Consider the following 23,710-nt stretch of genomic DNA (forward strand, 5'->3'; position numbering starts at 1 on the left):
ATGGTGTGGCAGTGCCCTCGAGTGGAGGGGTTCTGGAAAGAGATACTATCATTTCTGGAGGTTAACTTGGAGCTACCTAATATATACTCCCCGGCTAGGTGTCTGTTAGGGGACCTGGAGGAGGAGGAATTATCTGTATCAAAGAAAACGCTCTTGAAAATACTCTTTTGCTATGCTAAAAAGGCCCTGGCCCTTAACTGGCGAAAACCATCTCCCCATCTCTGCAGGGCTGGTTGAAACTGGTGAATAATGCACTGCCAATGTATAAATTGACTTACGCAGCTCGGGGTTGCCCGAAAAAATTCGAGAAAGTATGGGCAGGATGGATTGAGAAGGTCTCGGGAGATATAGAGGTATAATGAAGATGCTGGGTGTGATGTAGGTAATATGGCTCAAGGTGGGAACCTACTGTTCTGACCGGGGCTGAATGGAAATGGGCAGAGTACTAGGAGGCATGGGGGAGAGACTCCCTTTGGGGGTTTTTCCTTTCCCTTCCCCTTTCTTTGTTTTTTTTTGTTTTGTTGTTTTTGGTTTTTTTTTGTTTTTTTTTTTGATTTTCTCTCCTTCTGTTAGGATGTTGAGGTTATGATATTAAAAAAAAAACGGAAAAAGAGCAAGATTGCTATGCTGGTCGGATTATATGTACGTGTTGTACTGTCATGACTTTGAACTTAAATGTAAGAAATGAAAAACTTTTTGACCCATGAGATGAGAAAATGTGTACTGTACTATGTTGCTTGTTATGCTTTAAACATGTACAATAAAATTTACACTTTAAAAAAAAAAAAAAAAGTGAAAAGCTGAAAGTCTGCAGTTAAAGCACACCTTGTTAGTTTCATTTCAAATCCATTGTGGTGGTGTATCGAGCCAAAAAGATTAGAATTGTGTCGATGTGTCCCAATATTTATGGACCTGACTGTACTTCAACAAGGCTTGAAGAAAGCTCTGCCAATGCTCTACCAAAGCTTGCTCAACACACTGCTGAAGCCTGTGTAATCAAGGTCTGTTTGAGTAGCAAGGGTGCTGTACTGGCAAACAATGTAATATGAATGTCTTTTTTGGACAAGAGGCAATCTGCGGTTTTGCTGTTTGGGGCTCAATTAGACAGATATCCGGTTCCCCCCAACTCACTGTCCCAGGGACAAGCTTTTCACCAAGCAGAAGTGAAGTCATCTCTTTTTTTTGGGCGGGGGGGCTGTCTTCCGGCATTGTGAAGGTCAAAAGCAGCAGCAGCTACTAAGGAAAAAAGGTATGTAAAATTAATTTCACCTAGGGCTGAAACTAACGATTATTTTCATAATCGATTAGTTGGCTGATTTTTGTTTCGATTAATCGAACAATTGGCCTTGGCCAATTTGTTGTTGGGCAGATTACAAAACACAAATTGCAGCAAAAACACATTATTTGCTTTTCTGCAGCTTCTCCATTAAAGCATACCAAAAAAAAAAAAATGGCACCGTTTTGCGTTAAAAAGTCCTTGCCCTTTTCCAAATACGCAGCAGCTGAAAAAAAATCATGGATGTGAATGTGTCCCATAGGAAAACATGTAAATGAACTGTAGTGTGTTTCTGCAAAAAGCACCAAAAAACAGAGGTGTGACCCCAGGCCTGAGATTTAGTTTAGTAACATAATAGTTTAGTAACATAATGGTGTTAAAAAAAAAAAAAAGTACAAAAAGAGCAAATAATCGCTACTGTACGGGGTTCATTTTTTTTTTTACTGTGGGACAGTGAAAGTAATATTTACAGTAGCGATTTGCTTTTTTGTACTATAAAGGGATAATTTTAGTTGTTTTATCCCCGTTATGTTACTGGCCGATTAATCGATTATGAAAATTTTAATCGATTAATTTCATAATTGATTAATCGATTAGTTGTTTCGACCCTAATTTCACCAAAGAACACAGGTTATATCAGGACCTTCTGGTGTCTGAGGAGAACCCAGGGAGGTGGACATAAAAAACTGATCCATGAAAAACAGCGGGATTAAACAGTTAACTGCTTCTGGACCGTCCCACGTACATATACTGCGACAGGGCAGCCCTGGGGCGCGCATGCACACTGCTGGCGACCAGCTCCCACTGTGATTGAACACAGCAGGAGCTAATCAGTGGGTGAGACAGAATGGCGGTCTGTCTATGTAAACAAGGCAGATGAGCGTTATGTCAAAGGGGAAGATCAAGATCTTGTATTTCTGCTAAGCACCAGTCAAAGCATTCCCCACACAGTTAGAAAGCACTCCCAGGAAACACATTTAACCCTTTGATCGCCCCTGATGTTAACCCCTTCCCTGCCAGTGTCATTAGTACGACAGTGCATATTTTTTAGCACTGATCACTGTACTAGTGTTACTATTCCCCAAAAAGTGGCACATTTGTGTTTGTGCGCCGAAATGTCTCAGTCCTGCAATAAGTCAATAAGTCACTGTTCGCCGCCATTACTAGTAAAAAAAAAAAAATCCATAAAAATATGTAGCAGAATACAGATTATCCTAAACCGATGAAGAATTTTTTTTATTATCATTATTTGTATTGGATATGTTTTATAGCAGAAAGTAAAAAATATATATATATATTGGAGATATTATATATATATATATTTTTTTTAATATTATTTTATTTTTAAACTTGTCAGGCTTTTTTTGTTTATAGCGCAAAAAAAAAAAAACGCAGAGGTGATTAAATACCACCAAAAGAAAGCAACAATATCAATTTTATTTGGGCACAGCATCGCACGACCACTCAATTGCCAGTTAAAGCAACGCAGTGCCGAATCGCAAAAAGTGACCAGGTCTTTAACCGCCAAAATGGACAGGGGCTGAAGCGGTTAAACAGGATTCTTCCCTTAAACAAATTCTTCCAGACAAACCTCAAATAGTTTTTAGGAGGGCCCCAAATCTGAGGGATAAGATTGCACCCAATGTCATTATTCTCCCACAAAAAGCTGAATCCTTTGGCAACATGAAAGGCTTTTACCCATGTAATAAGTGTGTCATGTGTGGTTTTAGCGGACATAGACATAGGAAGCAGACGAAATTTACCTCCACCATAACAGATAGACAATACGAAATTAATCAATTTTTTTTTTTGTGATTCTACCCATGTGGTGTACCTTTTGTACCTGTAGGAAACAGTACGCGGGTAGAACCACAAGACATTTAAGGGACAGGCTGAGAGAGCACATCTACAATATCAGAGGTGGATATAAAACATCAGTCTCTCGTCACACTTCAGAAAGTACCATGCCAGAAACCCTAAAGATTTGAAATGTGCTGGTATTGCTAAAGCAAAATTACAATGGAGAGGTTGTAACAAAAAAACGAGAGCTAACCATGTTAGAAGTTTGGTGGATACATGAATTACATTCCCCCTCAGGACATAATATTGAGTGGGATATCAACAGCTTCATTAAAGGAAAATAGACAGCAACAGGCAAACATATTTGCCCTACAAATTTTACTGCTCATTAGCTGCGATGTCTTTTTTTTGTATAATATATATATATATATATATATATATATATATATATATATATATATATATATATATATATATATATACACACACACATACATATATATATAAATATAACACACACACACACACACACACACACACACACACACACTAGAGGACCCCTTGATAATGTCCTATTGGACGAAAAGCTTAGAGAAGCAGACACTAGTGCTGACGTCAGGCCACTGTCTAATACCGCGTCGACAGTCTAGGGTTGCCACTTTTTCTTCAAGCCAAACCAGAACGCTTTAGTGGTGCACAGTACTTTTGTTTTAGTATACACTACAGGACTGTAACAGACCTGGGACACCTTTGGCTACTTCAAAAAGAATAGTAATGCGGCGCACATAGTGCCCCCTCACCCTAATGTCAAGCCCTGTTCAGAGACACATTCCTGTCTGAATAATGTGTCCGGGTTTCAGGTGGACTGAAACCCGGTCACATGATTTAAAACCCAAACTGTCCGGGTGAATCCCGGACAGGTGACTACCCTAAGTGGTACCCATTGTCCTATGATTTTACGATTCATTTTATTTTGGCTTTTAACTTACAATTCCAATAAATACTATACTATGGAGACTTCATCTGGCTCATCTGGTGAGCTTTATTTACTACAGCTACATCTGGATGGTGCTCAACAGCCATGCCCACAACAGATGGCGGATCTACACTGAGTGCGTGTTTGCTGCTGTAATGGCAGACAGCTTTTCTGGCGAGTGTCCATTTCACACTGGTGCCGGTGGACGATTCTGGAGCACTATTTTTCAAGTCACCACCAAATTTTTGTGCACATCTTTGCACTGAACTATTGTGTTTCTACATATAAACGTTTATATTGCTGATCCTATCATGGGACTGTGCTTTTAAATCTAAATTTTTCACTATATATTTATTATATATTTTATTGTTGATTTCCACCCACATGATTATATACAATCACTTTAGCAATTTTTCACTTTTAACACTTTTTTGGACTTTATTTCAATGTGCTGTCCATTTATTAAACAGGATTCTCATCTCGCTGTTCATTTACTTTTTCTTCAGATTTAGAAGTTTGGTGTATTACTTATCTGTGTCAGTTGCCGCTACATCTTTTTTATTCCAATAAGCTAGGAAAACAATGGCAAGAGAGATGGAGACACTAAAGGGTTGATTTACTCAAACGGCAGAGTGCAAAATCTGGTGCAGCTCAGCATAGAAACCAATCGGCTTGCAAATATTTTTTTGGGTCAAAGCTTAATTGAACAAGCTAAAGTTAGATGCCGATTGGCTACCATGCACAGCTGCACCAGATGTTTCACTCTCCACTTTTAGTAAAGGCCTTTCACACTAATGTTTTTCCTGCGGTTTTTTTTCTTGCAAGAAAATTCTGAAAATTCTGCAGTGACTCGCATATATCTATACACATTGGCCCAGATTCTCGTAGATGGGCGTAAAACTGCGGCGGCGTAACGTATGTCATTTACGTTACGCCGCCGCAAGTTTTAAAGGCAAGTGCTTTATTCACAAAGTACTTGCCTGTAAAGTTGCGGCGGCGTAGCGTAAATCCCCCGGCGCAAGCCCGCCTAATTCAAATGAGCCGGGTAGGGGGCGTGGAGCATTTAAATTAGGTGCGTTCCCGCGCCGAACGTAATGCGCAGTCCCTAAAATTTCCCGACGTGCATTACGCTAAATGACGTCGCAAGGACGTCATTGGTTTCGACGTGAACGTAAATGGCATGTAAATGGCGTCCAGCCCCATTGACGGAAGAATTACATACATTTTTAATTTTGTCGCGGGAACGACAGCCATACTTAACATTGGTTGCCCCTCATATAGCAGGGGCAACTTTACGCGTCGCAAATCTAACGTAAACGTTGTAACTTCACTGCGTCAACCTCGCGTACGTTCGGGAATTTGCGTATTTTGCTAATTTACATACTCGACGGGGAAAACGACAGAGGCGACACCTAGCAGCGAAAAAAAAAATGCATTTAAGATCTGACGGCGTAAGAGCCTTACGCCTGTCGGATCTAATGGATATCTATGCGTAACCGATTCTAAGAATCAGTCGCATAGATACAACGACCCAGATTAGGACTTATGACGGCGTACATGGCGTTGCGCCGTCGTAAGCCCTTTGAGAATCTGGGCCATTGTCACACATCTACTTTCATATTTCTAGGTAAAAATCCCAAGTAATCATATACCCTTTTCATATCTATCAAAGCACGTTTGCAGAGTATCCTGGGTGTGCCTACTGTTGGCAGGTGCCAGTTTATTCTGGGAATTTCCCTACTTAATCTAAAAATAGCATGTTACATACTTTCTTATAGCAACACACAGAATGCAGAACATTTAATATCCAGCAAAATCCTGAAGACTTCTCCTTCCCAGCTTTGAGCACAAACATATTTTTTTTTTTAAAAAACATGAAGGTTAATTAAAAGGAAACATGTCATTTGTGAACTACAACAGGCTACTACCGCCGAACAACTTCTGAAAATGCTAATTGTCTGGCTTTCAGGCAGACTCTCTGCCTACCATACTTTGAGTTTCACAGAACCATTACACAGTATGCCAGCTAGCTCGGAATTTCCCTGATCTGTGACCTCTTGATAGTTTCCCTTTAAAGCCTCAACCATAAAAGTAGCTTCTTACAAATAAAGTAAAGATATTTGTACCTTTGCAAGCTGGATGCAGGTAAACAACTGGCAAAGCACTTCCTGAACCACAAGTCATATGGGAGCTTTTCCAAAGCATTGCAGGCCTTCAGATGAGCCACCAGTCTGCTGTCCTCCAAGTTTAAGTAATGCTCAAATCCCTTTTGCTGCAAAATAGAATGATTTTGTAGAGTGGTAGTAAGAAGACCCCAATGGCATTACCAGGGTTGTTTAATAGAACGATGTGTAAAGTGCAATTTTGTTAAACTGATGTGCTGTGGATTACTGTACTTTGCACATAATTGCTGCCCGGGTCCCCTTCCGTGAATATACAGTATCTCACAAAAGTGAGTACACCCCTCACATTTTTGTAAATATTTTATTATATCTTTTCATGCGACAACACTGAGAAAAAGGGAAAAGAATTATTGTTGCTCTACATAAAGATGGCCTAGGCTATAAGAAGATTGCCAAGACCCTGAAACTGAGCTGCAGCACGGTGGCCAAGACCATACAGCGGTTTAACAGGACAGGTTACACTCAGAACAGGCCTTGCCATGGTTGACCATAGAAGTTGAGTGCACGTGCTCAGCGTCATATCCAGAGGTTGTCTTTGGGAAATAAACATATGAGTGCTGCCAGCATGGTAGAAGAGGTTGGGGGGTGGGGTCAGCCTGTCAGTGCTCAGACCATACTCCGCACACTGCATCCAATTGGTCTGATGGTCCAGAAGGAAGCCCCTTTTAAAAGATGATGCACAAGAAAGCCTGCAAACAGTTTACTGAAGACAAGCAGACTAAGGACATGGATTACTGGAACCATGTCCCGATGAGGCCAAGAGAAACTTATTTGGTTCAGTCAATCATGGTGGTGGGAGTGTCATGGTCTGGGGCTGCATGAGTGCTGCCAGCACTGGAGAGTATTGGATACCTATTGCTGTGACAGGAAGTGTTCCTCATGCCCCGAAATAAGTCCAATTGCAACAAAATCGGTCAGTCAGAGGATACACAGACCTGTCATCGCATTTGTTTTATCAATACCGTTTGCTGCCATTTTAAAATTCTGTGCACTGTTTTGGACACTCGTTTAGGTGCATTACCATTTAAATAAACACCCGTAAGAAGGTTTTTTTACACTACTGGAGCCCCTTGTTTATTTTTGGTATCGCTGGGTTATCCAGATTATCTAAGCTCAGTGCAAGAACGGCTTGTGAGGCGCACACTCACACTGTATCTTCCGTGGATACGTTACAGCTGGGATACCAAATGCCTATGTGACCTTCCATAATAGAGGGTCCATTATTTGGGGTAAGAGCACATCCTGACTTTACTGTTGGCGACGTCACAAGGTGGAGGATTCCTTTTGGATTTTGGATAAGCACCTTTGATTGTTGTTCATTCATCTAATTAAAGGTTTTCCTTCACTCAGCCTCTGTTGCTGAATGGACCCATACAAGCACTTTTTGGATTACTATGTATTGATTTTTGAGCGCAACATATCACCGTTTGTCATTACTATTTTGTTGTGTCATATCTCACAATATTTGTTGCAGCTTTTTAGTTATTTTTCAAGCCCAATATTATTTTGTTGTTTTTCTGATTACTTTAATAAGGCAGATTGTAGCACCTTATTGTTAGTGTTTTTAACAGTTGCAAGACTTAAAAGGGGTTGTAAAGGTAATTTTTTCCCCTAAATGGCTTTCTTTAGGCCGGAATCACACTAGTGCGTTGCTTTTTTGAGCTGCGTTGTCGTTGCAGATTTCTCTAGAGGGTGTTCTCTAAACTGCGGTTTAGCTGCAGATCAGGTGCGAATTTGGAGACCTGGGAGAACTTCCGGGTGAGAGGAGAGTGGGGGAGAATTGTATTGAGCTGAATGAGAGAAACTCCTGCAGAGAACTGAACACATGTGCGAATTAGATGCGTACCCATAGAAGATAATGGGACTGAATTCGCACCTGAGCCGCACCACAAGACATAAAAACCGCATGCGGTTTGGAGGCAATACGCAGTGCGGATGCATCGCACATATGTGAACCAGCCTCATTGAAAACAATGTATTTTGAAATGTCCTGCGAATTAGATGCGGTTTAAACCGCACTCAATTCGCATAGGTGTGAACCTGGCCTGACCCTAGTGCAGTCCTCCTTCACTTACCTCATCCTTCGATTTTGCTTTTAAATGTCCTTATTTCTTCTGAGAAATCCTCACTTCCTGTTCTTCTGTCTGTAACTCCACACAGTAATGCAAGGCTTTCTCCCTGGTGTGGAGAAAGCCTCTTGAGGGGGGAGGGGACAAGCAGGAGTGTCAGGATGCCCCCTAACACACAGCTCCTTTCTCTATCTGCAAAGTAGAGAGTGTCCTGACTTGCCTGCTTGCCCCCTCCCCCTCAAGAGGCTTTCTCCACACCAGGGAGAAAGCCTTGCATTACTGTGTGTAGTTACAGACAGAAGAACAGGAAGTGAGGATTTCTCAGAGGAAATAAGGACATTTAAAAGCAAAATCGAAGGATGAGGTAATTGAAGGAGGACTGCACTAAGGTAAAGGAAGCTAACGTAAACGGCGTAAAAAAAATGCGCCGGCGGGACATACGTTTCTGAATCGGCGTAAATACCAAATTAGCATATTTCTTGCGTAACTATACGGAAGCGTCACCTAGCGATTATGCAGCCTAAGATACGACGGTGTAAGACACTTACATCAGTCGGATCTTACATCAGTCGGATCTTAGGGATATCTATGCGTAACTGATTCTCTGAATCAGGCGCATAGATACGACCGACCGCACTCAGAGATACGACGGCGTATCAGGAGATACGCCGTCATATCTCGTTTCTGAATCCGGCCTAATGTGTGGAAATATTTAATAATTCAGAGGTGCCATATTAACACTCTGGGTACAGGAACACTGTATACATACCATCGCAACTTGCGAATCTCTAAACTTGGTGTCCAAATGATGCACAAAATTTTTGGTAAGCCAATAGCAATCTACTTCGTCATCAACCATCTCCTCCATCATGTTAGCTATGGCCAGGAAGAACTCATCCTCTGGTTCCTAGAATATAAACAAGTTTTGCAACAATGGCTTCAGGAAAGCATGTGTAAATCAGATACATGGATCATCTGAAAATGTATTTGGTATGGCTATATGGCAATGTTAAAATGTATACATTAAACTGCAAGATATTGTACATGCCTGCACACCACTGGGTTGTTGGTTTTCTTTCGCTGTAGATCATCACATTCCATTAAAATGTTACAAAAGTTATTTTGGTAGTTTGTTCATATAAACACCTGTCACTTAATTGGCATCCTACAGCTCAACTATACCTTCAGTACTGGTTTCTAATACAGTTAGTTATATGGGTCCTGTCAAATAAATTATTTGTTACTGCTTAAAGGGGTTGTAAAGGTTTGTTTTTTATGTTCTAAATAGTCTCCTTTAAGCTAGTGCATTGTTGGTACACTTACCTTTTCCTTCGATTTTCCTTCTAATTAGTTTTTTTCCTTTGTCTGAATTTCTCTCTTCCTGTTTCTCCTCAGTAAGCTTTCCCCCATCATCAGCTGGGGGTTAGTCAGCCAGAACATCTTACTGAGGAGAAACAGGAAGTGAGAAATTCAGACAAAGGAAAAAAAACTAATTAGAAGGAAAATCGAAGGAAAAGGTAAGTGAACCAACAATGCACTAGCTTAAAGGAACCTATCGTATTTTCCAGTGTATAAGGCGACTGGGCATATAAGACGACCCCCTAATTTTACTTTTTTTTTAATTTTTTGCCTGTACTCATCGTACGCGCCCCCTTCCTAGGCTTCATATTTCTTCCTTCTGGAGCCATATCTTTCTTCATTCTTGATGGACCTGGAGCCAATCACGGCAAGCAATGTATTCTATTAATGAATACAAAGCCTGCTTGGATTGGTAGACGCTGTAACATCATCAGCCCGCGCCTCTCTGACTCTCAAAGCCAATCCGGACTGTATGTAGCCTGCTCGGATTGGCAGAGGTTGTTACTCCAATCCGAGCAGGCTCTGTATTCATTTGAATACATCGCTCACTGGGATTGGCTAAACGGTATATACTGTATGGCAGTGGTCATCAACCCTGCCCTACAGGGCCCACTAACAGGCCAGGTTTTATGTATTACCATTATGGAAATGCAGTCTAGAATACTGCAATCACTGAGCAGCAAATGATATCACCTGTGATGTATTTCATTTATCTTGCAAACCTGGCCTGTTAGTGGGCCCTGTAGGGCAGGGTTGATGACCACTACTGTATGGAGCCGAAGCTACATACAGTATTACCACACATCCAGCAGGCATCCGAGCAGCTGACCCGGCGTATAAGACGACCCCTGCTTTTTGGCCAGATTTTCTAAGTGTAAAAGGTAGTCTTCTACGCCAGCAAATACAGTATATGTAAAATAAAAAATAAACCTTTACAACCCCTTTAATAGCAGCTTTCCTTAGCATTTTTTTTTTTTTTGCTAGAAATCAATGTACTGCAGTCAACGAAAGGACTGGGATTCAGCAATTCTAGTGATTTGTTGCTGAGAAGTTACATTTCACACGGCCCCAACATTTATAGGTGTTGATTTACTAAAACTAGAGTGTACACAATCTGGTGCAGCTGTGCATTGTAGCCACTCCGCTTCCAACTTCAGCTGATTCAATTAAGCTTTGACAAAAAAAAAAACACTCACACCATTGGTTTCTATGAACAGCTGCACCCGATTTTGCACTCCAGTTCTAGTAAATAAACAACATATTCTACAAAATTTGCGTTTACTCACACAAATGCAAATACATGCAAAAACACAGCACACATTTATTGATTTAATAAATGTATCATAATTTGTTAGGCATACCAGAAGGTAAGTTTGGCTTCGAGACAATTTTCCTGTTTCCAACTGATGCATACGGAGGAACACCTCTGTCTGGGGAGTAGTGTCGTTGATGAAGCGCATAACCTGCAGAGCATGGTGAACATCATAAAACTGCTCCTTCCTGTGTACCATCACCTCTGGATGGGTCTCCTGGTGTGGGGGCAGAATTCCTTAAAAAAAAAAAAAAATCCAAAATGAAAGCTTACAAAGAATACATAGTGAGCTCATTATATGCAATATTAAAAACATGTGTTATTATTATCAATACACAAGTTACAGCAATATTAACCACACAAGCACCAATCTCTTATGCCGCGTACACACGACCGTTTTTAATGTCATGGAAAAAACAAAGTTTTTCTCGATCTGATTCTTGTCAAGCCTGCCTTGCATACACACGATCGTGAAAAAAAAAATGCTCTAGCAAAGCGTGGTGACGTACAACACGCACAACGGCACTATAAAGTGGAAGTTCCATTCGGATGGCGCCACCTTTTGGGCTGATTATGCAAATTTCCCTTCTCATAACTTGCTTTCAAGCATACACGTTTTTTTCCCCGTCGTTAAAGCCTACACACGACCATTTTTCACAACGTGAAAAACGTTGAGAAAAAATAGAGCATGTTCTAAATTGTTAATGCCCATTTTTGACGTTGAGAAACATTTTCTGGAGTCCACACACAATCATTTTTAATGACCAATTTAAAAAAAAATATTTTTCTCGTCATGAAAAACGGTCGTGTGTACGCGGCATTACACTGTCAATTGTAAACAACTGTAGCATGAAACGTCTTGTACATATTTAGCTAGGGTTCATTAACGTTTATAAAAAGGAGTTTAATATTGAAGGTACGTTCTTCACTTCATGTACAGGAAAATGTACGGTGCTTGTTGATATTTTAAAATTAATATCTTTAACCACTTGCTTACTGGGCACATATACCCCCTTCCTGCCAAGGTGAAATTTCAGCTTTCAGCACTGTCACGCTTTGAATAACATTTGCGCGGTCGTGCGACGTGGCTCCCAAACAAAATTGATGTCCTTTTTTTTTGCGCTATAAACAAAAATAGAGCGTCAATTTTGAAAAAAAACTAAAAAAAAAATCACTTTTTGCGATAATAAATATCCAATATAAAAAAAAAAAAAAAATTCTCAGTTTAGTCCGATACGTATTCTATTACATATTTTTGGTAAAAATTAAAATCGCAATAAGCGTATAGTGATTGATTTGCGCAAAGTTATAGCGTCTACAAAATAGGGAATAGAATTATGACATTCTTTTCTTTTATTATATTTTTTTCTTACTAGTAATGGCGGCGATCTGCGATTTTTGTCAGGACTACGATATTGCATCGGACACTTTTGGCACATTTTTGTGACTATTCACATTCATACAGCGAACAATGATATAAATATGCACCGATTACTGTATAAATGTGACTGGCAGGGAAGGGGTTAACACTAGGGGGCGAGGAAGGGGTTAATGTATTCCCTAATTAGTGATTCTTACTGTGGGGGGAGGGGGGTGACTGGGGGAGGTGACCGATGGTTGTCCCTATATACAAGGGACACACCATCAGTCTCCTCTCCCTGACAGGACGTGGAGCTCTGTTTACACACAGAGCTCCCTGTCCCTGTCTCTGTGATCGCCGATCAGGGGTGCCTGGTGGACATCGTGGCCGCCAGGCACGTGCATCGGCACCTGACTGATGCGGCGGGCGTGCGCACCCCGCCGCTCGCTTGCCGCCCAGTGGCCTGGAGGGCGTATATAGACGGCCTCCCGGCAATTCAGAGCGGGTGGGAAGAGGTTAAAATCAAAAGCGGTCTGTGTTTCTAACATCCAGCCAAAGAAACCATTGCGCTGGAAGCAACATGGACTATTTTCCTAATCCTAAATAAGCTTCCAAGGGAAGGATTATATGCCTCATCATCCTTAAAGCTTGACTCTGTGGGGCTGATTACTAAAACTGGAGAGTGCCAAATTTGGTGCAGCTCTGCATAGAAAACAATAAACTTAATTGGACAAGTTGAAGTTATAAGCCGATTGTGCACGCTCCAGTTTTAGTAAATTAACCTCTGTGTATTCTTTAATAAAAATATTAAAGGAATACATTTAAAGGTCCCTGCTGAACCAGCCAAGATTCCAAGACCATCTATGGCCGGCTTAAGAAAGAATTCTGATGACTCATAATTGATAACTGGCAATAACTGATAATAGATGCCTTGCCTTTATTATTTATAGCTTTGTTAGACAGAATAGATACTGGCAGACAATCTTAGACTCCGTCCAGTTGATCTTGGACCTAATTACAATTAATTAGGAACAGTTTGAGAAAGGTTACTCTTCAGTGGCATTCTGCCCTTAAGCCGGGTTCACACTGGTACGACAAACGCTCCGACATTGGGAGCTCATGTCGCATGACATATGAAAATCAATGATTCCCTATGAGAGCCGTCCTAACTGGTCCGACACAAGTTGGTCGGATTTTGAAAATGCTTCCTGCACTACTTTGGTCCGACTTTGATCCTACTTCAGCCCATTGAAGTTGGATCAAAGTAGGATCCTTGTCCTAACCATCTGACTTTTGACATCCGGCATGTGATTATAGCAGCAGTAAAAGGAATTTATCTCACTCTGGGATTGTTTTGATTGGCCAAAGTACAAGTCAGACAATCACAAAGTTGGATCAAAGTAGTATCCTGTTCATGAAAGTTGGATGGATGTAGGACCAATGTAGGACTGATGTCACAGAGCAAAGAAGGAAAAAAGTTGTATGACTGTCCTGTTGTATCAGTGTGAACCCGGCCTCAAGCCTACCAATGATATAGAGAAAGAAAATGATGATAATGTTCAATGAAACAAATAAGGCAGAAACTTGAGTACAGAAAAGTGAGCAGGTGAGCTGCACTTTATTTTAAATATGTGCAAACCTAAAATCACACAAACTGCATACAACATTTAGCGTCTTAACATAATTTCAAGTCATTTGAAATCTGCAGGTTTAATTAAACTATAAAAGATTACTGGGCACAATGCTCTGTCCCTGTCTCCCAACTCTTCTTCCGAGTTTCATTCATTCTGTCAGTGGCGACTGGTGCTCAAAATTTTTGGGGGGGCGCAAACGAAAAAAAAAAAATTGCAGCCTCACTGTGCCCATCACATGCAGCCACTGTGCCATCAAACGCAGCCACTGTGCCATGCCATCAAACGCAGCCACTGTGCCATCAATTGTCACCACTGTGCCATGCCATCAAACAGCAACTGTGCCATCAATTGTCACCACTGTGCCATGCCATCAAACGCAGCCACTGTGCCATCAATTGTCACCACTGTGCCATGCCATCAAACGCAGCCACTGTGCCATCAATTGTCACCACTGTGCCATGCCATCAAACACAGCAACTGTGCCATCAATTGTCACCACTGTGCCATGCCATCAAACGCAGCAACTGTGCCATCAATTGTCACCACTGTGCCATGCCATCAAACAGCAACTGTGCCATCAATTGTCACCACTGTGCCATGCCATCAAACGCAGCCACTGTGCCATCAATTGTCACCACTGTTCCATGCCATCAAACGCAGCCACTGTGCCATCAATTGTCACCACTGTGCCATGCCATCAAACGCAACCACTGTGCCATCAATTGTCACCACTGTGCCATGCCATCAAACGCAGCCACTGTGCCATCAATTGTCACCACTGTGCCATGCAACACAGCAACTGTGCCATCAATTGTCACCACTGTGCCATGCCATCAAACGCAGCCACTGTGCCATCAATTGTCACCACAGTGCCATACCATCAAACGCAGTCACTGTGCCATCAATTGTCACCACTGTGCCATGCCATCAAACGCAGCCACTGTGCCCCTCAACTGTTGCCACTGTGCCAATTGTCACCACTGTGCCCCATGATGCCACTGTGCCCATTGTCACCACTGTGCCCCATGATGCCACTGTGCCCATTGTCACCACTGTGCCCCATGATGCCACTGTGCCCATTGTCACTCACCACTGTGCCCCATGATGCCACTGTGCCAATTGTCACCTCTGTGCCCTTTGTCACCACTGTGCCCCATGATGCCACTGTGCCAATTGTCACCTCTGTGCCCTTTGTCACCACTGTGCCCCATGATGTCACTGTGCCCCTTTCCCTGTAAAAAGCACTTACCTGAGGATTCCATGTGCTCCCTCGATGTCTTCTGCCGCTGTGGTGAAGCTTCAGCCAATCAGGTTCCTGATAACCAGAATCCGGGAACCTGATTGGCTGAAACGGCCGTTTGTCTTATACAATGAGCGCAGATTGCCTGCGCTCAGAGTATAGACAGCTGAGAGCCGGAGAAAAGCCTATCAGAGCCGCTGGCTTTGATAGGCAGTTCCCCTCAGCCAACCAGCTGCCGCTATTCGTGTAACTGGCGTCCCACATCCGGTTATCTGAATAGACCAGGCAGCGCTGGCAACCAACAATAACATACATTTGTGCATTTATGCACGAATGTGTGTTATTTGCGAGAGGGGGTGGCGCTGCAGCGCCCTCTATAGACGGCCGCCAGAACTGCGGCTAAAATGTCAAAATGACATTTTAGCCGAATAAAATTAAATAAAGGGCCCGTTCTTTTTTTTTTTTTTTTTGTGACTGTGGGAGGGGGGGGCGGCGCCCGTGTGTCCCTATGGACGGGCCGCCACCGCATTCTGTCACATCTGTTTACAATAGAGACTAGAAGTGGTCATACCGACACATTTTATAGGCATTGTCCATGATTAATGCCATCAACAAGCTCACCCTGAGCAGCAGTTGATGAAGTACATGTATGGAGACAGAAAGTGGCTGTAAATAGGCTACAGGACAAATGTCATTCATTTAAAGCTTAGGTCTACTTTAATTCTAATACTGTGTTTAACAAACGTGTACATCGAAGTATATTAAACTTAATAGAAGTGTTTGATCAATACATTATTTGTTAACCAGAGCCTTGTGCATCAAAATTGTCTGAAGGGAAAGATTTCTGTATTGCCTTGATAAAAAGCAGCCATTCGTGATGGTTTCAAATTAAAAGAACCTAGATTGGTTGCTGTAAATAACGCAGATATTTTAATTTTAAACTGTTATCTTCGGGTGGACCCTAATGAGCTGTTAATGGTTAACAGACGCACGGTATTAGTATGTATGCATCAGTATATTGTAGACTTGACGGTTGTGATGATAGGATGACTGAAGGACACTAGGAGGATTGTACATTGTAACTATAAATGTATGCTAATGCAATGTCTGTACATTGGAAATTCTTTAAACTTGTTCAATTAACACCTTTTTTATTTAAAAAAAAAAAAAATTAACTTCATCATATGGTTATCACAGGGCTCAAAATTTCATATCCTGAGCTACTAGCCATGCCTCAAGGTTTACTCGCCACCAGTTGCCCCACCCAACCCCTAACATGCCCTGCCCTAAACACGCCCTCATAAATTATCTCATGAAATGACATTTAATATTTCTTTTTAGAACTTAATTCTGCATAAAACATTTTAACAACTTTATCTGTGCCCACCAGCCTGCCTGTGTCCGCCGATGCAGCCTGCCCGTCGATGCAGCCTGCCCGTGTCCGCCGATGCAGCCAATCTGTGCCCACCATGCAGCCAATCTGTGCCCACCATGCAGCCAATCTGTGCCCACCATGCAGCCTGTGTCCTTCATTCTGCCTACCTGTGCCCACCATGCTGCCAATCTGTGCCCACCATGCTGCCTGTGTCCTTCATTCTGCCTACCTGTGCCCACCATGCTGCCTATCTGTGCCCATCATGCTGCCTGTGCCCACCATGCTGCCTATATTTGTCCTTAATGCAGGAACCAGAGGAGAGGAAGTAAATTACCGGGTGGATAATGAGCGCACCGAGGAACATCACAGCTTTCATTTCAATTGCCGTGTGTTCCCACCGCTCGCCGTCACATTCAGCCCCGCCCTCTGGCCGGGGAACTTTGATACACGTCACTTGTGATTGGACGGATGATAGGTCTATCAAAGTCCCGGGACCAGGGTTGTGTGTGACAGCAAGTGCAGGGAACACACGGCAATTGAAATGAAAGCCGCCAGTGATGTTCCCTGCACTGATGATCCGGCCACCTGCTCTCCTCTCTTCCCCTCCACAAGCGCTGGGAGAAGGACTGCCGCATGCCGGCGGTGCTCACCCCCCAGATTCCCAGGCAGCCCTTCCTCGCCAGCCCTCAAAATCCACTCGCAAAATGCGAGCAGGCGAGTGAATTTTTTGAGGGCTGGTTATCATATTTGAAGTTCATATGACAATCATGTAGTACTGAGAATGTTATCCATACCAAGAAGTACTTTCCATACAAGAATTCGGTACATGGATGGAAGAGGAAACCTCTGACTGAAGGTACACAGTTTCTCAATATCTGTGGAAAAAAAAAAAAGTTAATATCGATTACAAAACTAGCATTCAATTACACAACAATAATTACTATTACATATTGGAAATACATCATTTGTGTAATAGATTATCTCAGTGACTACCTTGTAGATTTTCAACAGACAGACTCCTAGAAGTCTTTTTATAAGTAAAAAAATAAATAAAACTTTATTACATTTAACTAGGCTAGACAATTACAAGCATTTAAAAAGGTGTATCCAGTCCAAAGTGATATTTACATCACCGGTAAACTTGTAGACTGACACTCGCTGGCATCTTAAATTTCATAGGGACTTGACCACAGTCCCTGGTTCTGCTCCCTCTCACACTATAATCTTCCCACTCCCCCCTACTGAATTCTTCATAATCTATACCAGGGGTCATCAAACTATGGCCCTCTAGTTGTTCAGGTACTAAAATTTCCATCATGCCTAGTCATGTTAGTAAATGTCAAAGTCTTGCAATGCCTCATGGGATGAGTAGTTCCGCAACAGCTGGAGGGCAGTAGTTTGAAGATCCCTGACTTCTATACACTTACGCCCTGTACACACGATAGGTTAGTCTGATGAAAACGGTCTGATGGATTTTTCCATCAGTTATCCGATGAAGCTGACTGATGATTAGTCTTGCCTACACACCATCAGTTAAAAAAACGATCGTGTCAGATTGCGGTGACGTAAAACACAACGACGTGCTGAAAAAAATTAAGTTCAATGCTTCCAAGCATGCGTGGATTTTTAACCGATGGACGTGTCCACAGACGATCGTTTTTTTATCCATCAGATAATTTTAAAACAAGTTCCTATTTTTTTAACCTATGGATAAATAACCGATGGGGCCCACACACGATCGGTTTGGTCCGATGAAAACGGTCTGATGGACCGTTTTCATCAGACTAACCTATCGTGTGTACGCAGCATAAAATCCCTGAGAGACAAAAAAAAATGGTTTTATTTTCTATTATCACACTTGAATATTTCAACATATCAAAATTTTGTATGCAATTTTATAAAGACTAAACATAGATTTTAATTTATAGTTGGGTATGGAATTGATTTTGAAACTAAAAGTAATACCCGAGACATGACTGTGTTGCTTTAGCTGCTTGTAAAACTATTCATCACTTTTATTTCTTTTTATTATACCCACCTAACCGATCATCTTTCAACAATATCTCCAGGGATTTCTTCTCCTCTACTCCACGAAATCCAACTTTCTCATAATACACAGACCGGAAATTTCTCTGGGAATCTTCCGACATTTTTTTTATGCTGAAAACAATTATATTTTTAAATATTTAATAGTTTAGGAGGTACAGTAAAGGCAGCAGATCATAACTGGGTTTTGGAAATACAGGATTTGGCATTTGCAGTGCATACTTGTACATCATGGAAAAAGCTCTTCACTGGGAAGATCAGTGTACTGTTTGTCCACCCCACCTCTCTAAGCCCTTCATACAGCTTACAACAGGGATTATATGAACACAAAAGATAAAAAAAAGTATTATATATATATATATATATATATATATATATACACACACACACACACACACACACACACACACACACACACACACACACAAACACGTTTTGCCTTTTATTTCTATGGCCTGTTTTAAATAGGAAGGCTTCATTTAGATGTGCGGTTAAGCTGCAACAGGCAGCAGACGGGTGTTTTGATTCCACGGTCACAATGCTTTGCACCCATGGCCAAGTATACCCGACGTGCAGCAATCGGCCAGCAAGTCCGCCAAACACTACACATTCGAGTAAATAGGGGTAGTGCTGCATACGCCTCGGGACCGCGTGCATCACAACACATTTGTCGGCCAAACTGGGGTTAAAACAGGAAGTGAGGAGGCATCGCATTGTTTCCTTCCTTCCTTACCACCTGTCAGTAGCCTCTAGGGTGAGATCTGAACGCAGGTTTGGCTTCAGAGAAAAGGGACATTAGATATATGTCTATATCTGCCCTAAGGCCCCTTTCACGTGGGCTGTCCGATCAGATCCTCATAAGTTTTTCAAGCAGGCTTGATAGGACCTTGCATTGTCCTTTATGGAGCGTCAGCTGTCCGCTGACATCTGTCGCCATCCAATCCGATCCTGTCTGCCAAAAACAGACGGATGGTGGTCCTATTTTCCATACGTCTGGTGGATTAGATCGAATGGCATTGCATGGAAAACGGGCAAGCAGTCCATTTCCATTTGATTGGCCCATAGAGGACAGCAGGACTGTGTGTCCGCTCTGCATAGGGGAGCAGACATGGACCTGTCCTCCACGTGCTCAGCAGGGGGATCCCCCACTGAGCAAGCAAGTTCCGCATAGCGCAGGTGTCCGTGTGAAAGAAGCCCTAGGGTTCACATATGCTTTCGATGGTTTTATTGTGTTTTGTCCTATGAGTACTTATGCATAATAAATTCAATATGTGTTTTTCTAAAGTCTGAGCTGGCTGGGTCTGTGCTGATTTTCTAACAAAAGCAGATCTTCACCCATTATTGAACCTATTCTCTTTTGCTTCCATCCTATTACAGAATCACGGTATCCCTGTTTTTTTGTTTTTTTAATGGTGTTGTACAGTTCCTGAGCTGCAAGGTAGCCTGTCCTACTTTCTATAGTGGGAATATATATATATATATATATATATATATATATATATATATATATATATATATATATATATATATATATATATATATATATATACACATATATATATATATACACACACACACACATATACATACACACACACATATATGCACACATACATATACACATATATACACACACACACACACACACACACACATATATACACACACACACACACACACACACCTAGTGCAGCCTGGGAATTCCACATCACACACATTCCTATTAGGCAATCTAAAGCCCCGTACACACTATTCGATTTTCTGCAGATGTTTTGTCTTTGGCTTTACCATATAATACACACCTTAAAGGGGTTGTAAAGGAAAAAAAAGTTCCCCTAAATAGCTTCCTTTACCTTAGTGCAGTCCTCCTTCACTTACCTAATCCTTCCATTTTGCTTTTAAATGTCCTTATTTCTTCGGAGAAATCCTCACTTCCTGTTCTTCTGTCTGTAACTCCACACAGTAATGGAGCGGATTTCTTCCTGGTGTGGAGAAAGCCTCCTGAGGGGGGAAGGGGCGAGCAGGAGTGTCAGGACTCCCACTAACACACAGCTCCTTTCTCTATCTGCAAAGTAGAGTGTCCTGACTTGCCTGCTCGCCCCTTCAAGAGGCTTTCTCCACACCAGGGAGAAAGCCTTGCATTACGGTGTGTAGTTACAGACAGAAGAACAGGAAGTGAGGATTTCTCAGAAGAAATAAGGCCATTAAAAAGCAAAATCGAAGGATGAGGTACTTGCACTAAGGCAAAGGAAGCTATTTAGGGGGGAAAAAAATCCTTTACAACCCCTTTAAGAGTTTCAATTGGTATGCAATCAGGCAGGCCCTTGCACTACATGGTTTTGGTAAATCTGAAGACAAAAAAATGCAGAAAATCTAATAGTGTGTATGGGGTCTTACTGAGGGTACATGCACACAAGATTCTATGTATGTGCAGACATTAGACTGCACTTTGCCAGGTATTCGAACCCTGGCAGCGACCCACCGCATTGCTGCATACGCACCAGATACACATGTATTTGCACAGATGCTGCGGGTATCTGCCATGTCCCAGATACCAGAACTAAGTGCCATGTGTGTGCATATATCCTGGTGCATGCGTGGACAGGTCACATGTCCCGCGCAAAAATAACACACTAAATAAAAAAAAAAAAAACACAGGTGGGGGTAAATAATTAAGGGTGAAGTGAAGTTCTATTCAGCCCTATGCAATGAAATGTAGTGACAGGCTGGCCTGTATTGACTACAATGTGAACAGATCCCAAAAGAACCCAGTAAATATAAATTACATAGTTAGTCAGGTTAAAAAAAAAGACACAATTGCAACCATAAAAATAAATAAAATAAAAAATATCATACAATCCCAAATACCCAATTCTATACCCACATAATTCTGTAACAGGAGGAGAAAGCAAACAGCAGAAGCCTCATGTAAACAACATCTCTAGAAATAAAGACTGCACAGCACAACGTAAGGCTGTCAGCAAGCAGATCAGGCAATGGAGACAGACATAAAATCATTGAAACAAACCTGTTCAGTGTATCGGATGGGTGACAACAAGAAAGACAATATGAGAACGATGGATCTCACTGACAGATGCTATTAACCATCCTGTGTACATCCCCTGTAAGATTACTTCCTGCTTCTGACATCATCAACATGTGCCGAACAGCGGCTCAGAAGGGTCAAAATTCTAGCAACACATGCGCGTTTTCTATATATGCATAAGTACTGTGTTTGTGTAATAAAGACAATGAGAGTGCTGTGCATAGCTGTGTGGGGTCATACTACTTACTAGAAATAAAGATTGTGGAATGCATCAAGTCATCTGTATGATCACAAGCAAGACGTTTTGTCATTTTGGATAGAGGAAAAGAGGGTTATGACCCCTTCTCAGCATTTTTTTTTGCCATCTGAATCTCATAGGGAAGATTTACCTTCACTTTCTGTCCCATTCCAAAACAGGGGGAGACGAGAGAATATGCCTTCAAAATGTACGCATCAGATTGTCACCAGGATCGCTAGAAAACGCATTTAAATATTTCCCTCTATTATTGATCTGAGGATGGCACAAAACATGGGGTTTTCTTTAGTTTTGGTTATAATGTGACAAACAGGCAAGGTATAGGGAAACAGACAGCAATAAATCTGCCAGGTGTTTGCATTTAGATATACTTTAAAGAATAACTCAACTTTCGTGGGGAAAAAAAAATAGCAAAAAAATATATAATAATAATATGGTGTATACAATTGCGACACAAGTCATATTGTAATTGAATGGTATTAAAAACGACCTTTCCTTTTCAATCTGTAGCGCTGTAATTTCCTGTAAAGTGCAATGCAATATGGCTACCTGGTGGTGTTCTGTACACAGAATATGTACAGAACACTGCCCAGAAACAAAATTTCCTGCTTGTGTGATTGGCTCCATCTAGCCAACGGTAAGTTCCTCTTTAGCTCCACATCCTTACCTTTCGTTTACCCTCACCCCTCGCCAATACACTATACATTTCTCACATGCCTCAACACCCCCCCCCCCCTCTCTCTTTTTTGCTTACCAGGCACTACTGGCTAGCACCATTACCCTGATGCTGCCCTGGGACCCTAAGTGGTCCCCTTTGTTTTCACATTTACTCATCTACATCTACATTTACTCATCTTTTACTGAGTTCATATGCATCCTAACATGTGCCAGCATTGGGCTCCTGTTCCCGGGACCCCCAGACCTATCACCACTTGTTTCACCATTCAGGTACATTGCTCTACTTCAATTTTTATTACTTTGATGTTATTTATTTCCCTTTTGTCCTCCTACTTTTTTCCCACTGCTCTCCTTTTCCATTCCCTACTCTTTCCTTCTCCCCCCCCTTCCTTTTCCCCTTTTTCCCTTCCCATCTCCCCTCCCCTCCCACCCTTACCCCTATTCCTCACACCCATCTCCCCATTCCCTCCCCTTCTTCCTCATATTGGCTCCCAATATGCTAATTAATATATCCCCATACTTTATATAATAGACACGTAGGTCCTTCCGCAAATGCGTCTCCCATGGCTACCGCACAGGATTCTGTCTGGTCGCGCCCGCTGATCTCACCTGGCGGGATTTCTTTTAGGTAAGCGGCTCAGCCCAGTGTTCCCCCTTTTTTACTAATTACTGTTTTGTGATTAATTGAATTATTGACTGATTGTTTAATCATTTTTAGATGTGCTCCTGATGAAGCGGTGTAGTCCGCGAAACTAGTCGAGACCATGATAACCTCCAACCCATTGCGTCATTCCCCTTTTTGTGGACCTCGATAGTGATGTTGCATACGGTTATCACCATTTTAATTGTGTATTTTTGTTCTGTTTTATGTTTCAATAAAAATGTATATCTTGTTTTAAATGTATACTTCTATTCCCAATTTTGTATCTGTACCGCAATAAACCTATTGGCCCCCCTTTTTTCTTTTGGTTCTTTGGTTTGGGGACCTTAGACCAAATTATTCCATATCTAAACTTTAAGGATGATGATACTTTTTATTGTAATATTTATATTTCCATTTCAGAGGCTTCTATTTCATATTATATTAGGTGGATAACACA

At 41.7% G+C, this 23,710-nt stretch overlaps 1 protein-coding gene across 1 annotated transcript in view; it reads right to left on the bottom strand.

The window, feature by feature from the left end:
• TBC1D7 (TBC1 domain family member 7) overlaps positions 1 to 21,813 on the bottom strand; it is a 39,522-nt gene extending 17,709 nt beyond the window's left edge. The window contains exons 1-6 of the mRNA XM_040353740.1: positions 21,659 to 21,813; positions 18,623 to 18,744; positions 17,379 to 17,459; positions 11,025 to 11,212; positions 9,074 to 9,211; positions 6,179 to 6,324 (exon numbers count right to left, since the gene is read on the bottom strand). Coding sequence (XP_040209674.1) covers positions 6,179 to 6,324; positions 9,074 to 9,211; positions 11,025 to 11,212; positions 17,379 to 17,459; positions 18,623 to 18,734 — 665 coding nt within the window. The 5' untranslated portion in view covers positions 18,735 to 18,744; positions 21,659 to 21,813. The remainder of the gene's footprint in view (positions 1 to 6,178; positions 6,325 to 9,073; positions 9,212 to 11,024; positions 11,213 to 17,378; positions 17,460 to 18,622; positions 18,745 to 21,658) is intronic.
• Positions 21,814 to 23,710: the final 1,897 nt, after the last annotated feature.

This window comes from Rana temporaria, chromosome 5 (genome assembly GCF_905171775.1).
Source record: "Rana temporaria chromosome 5, aRanTem1.1, whole genome shotgun sequence".
Classification (NCBI taxonomy): Eukaryota; Metazoa; Chordata; class Amphibia; order Anura; family Ranidae; genus Rana; species Rana temporaria.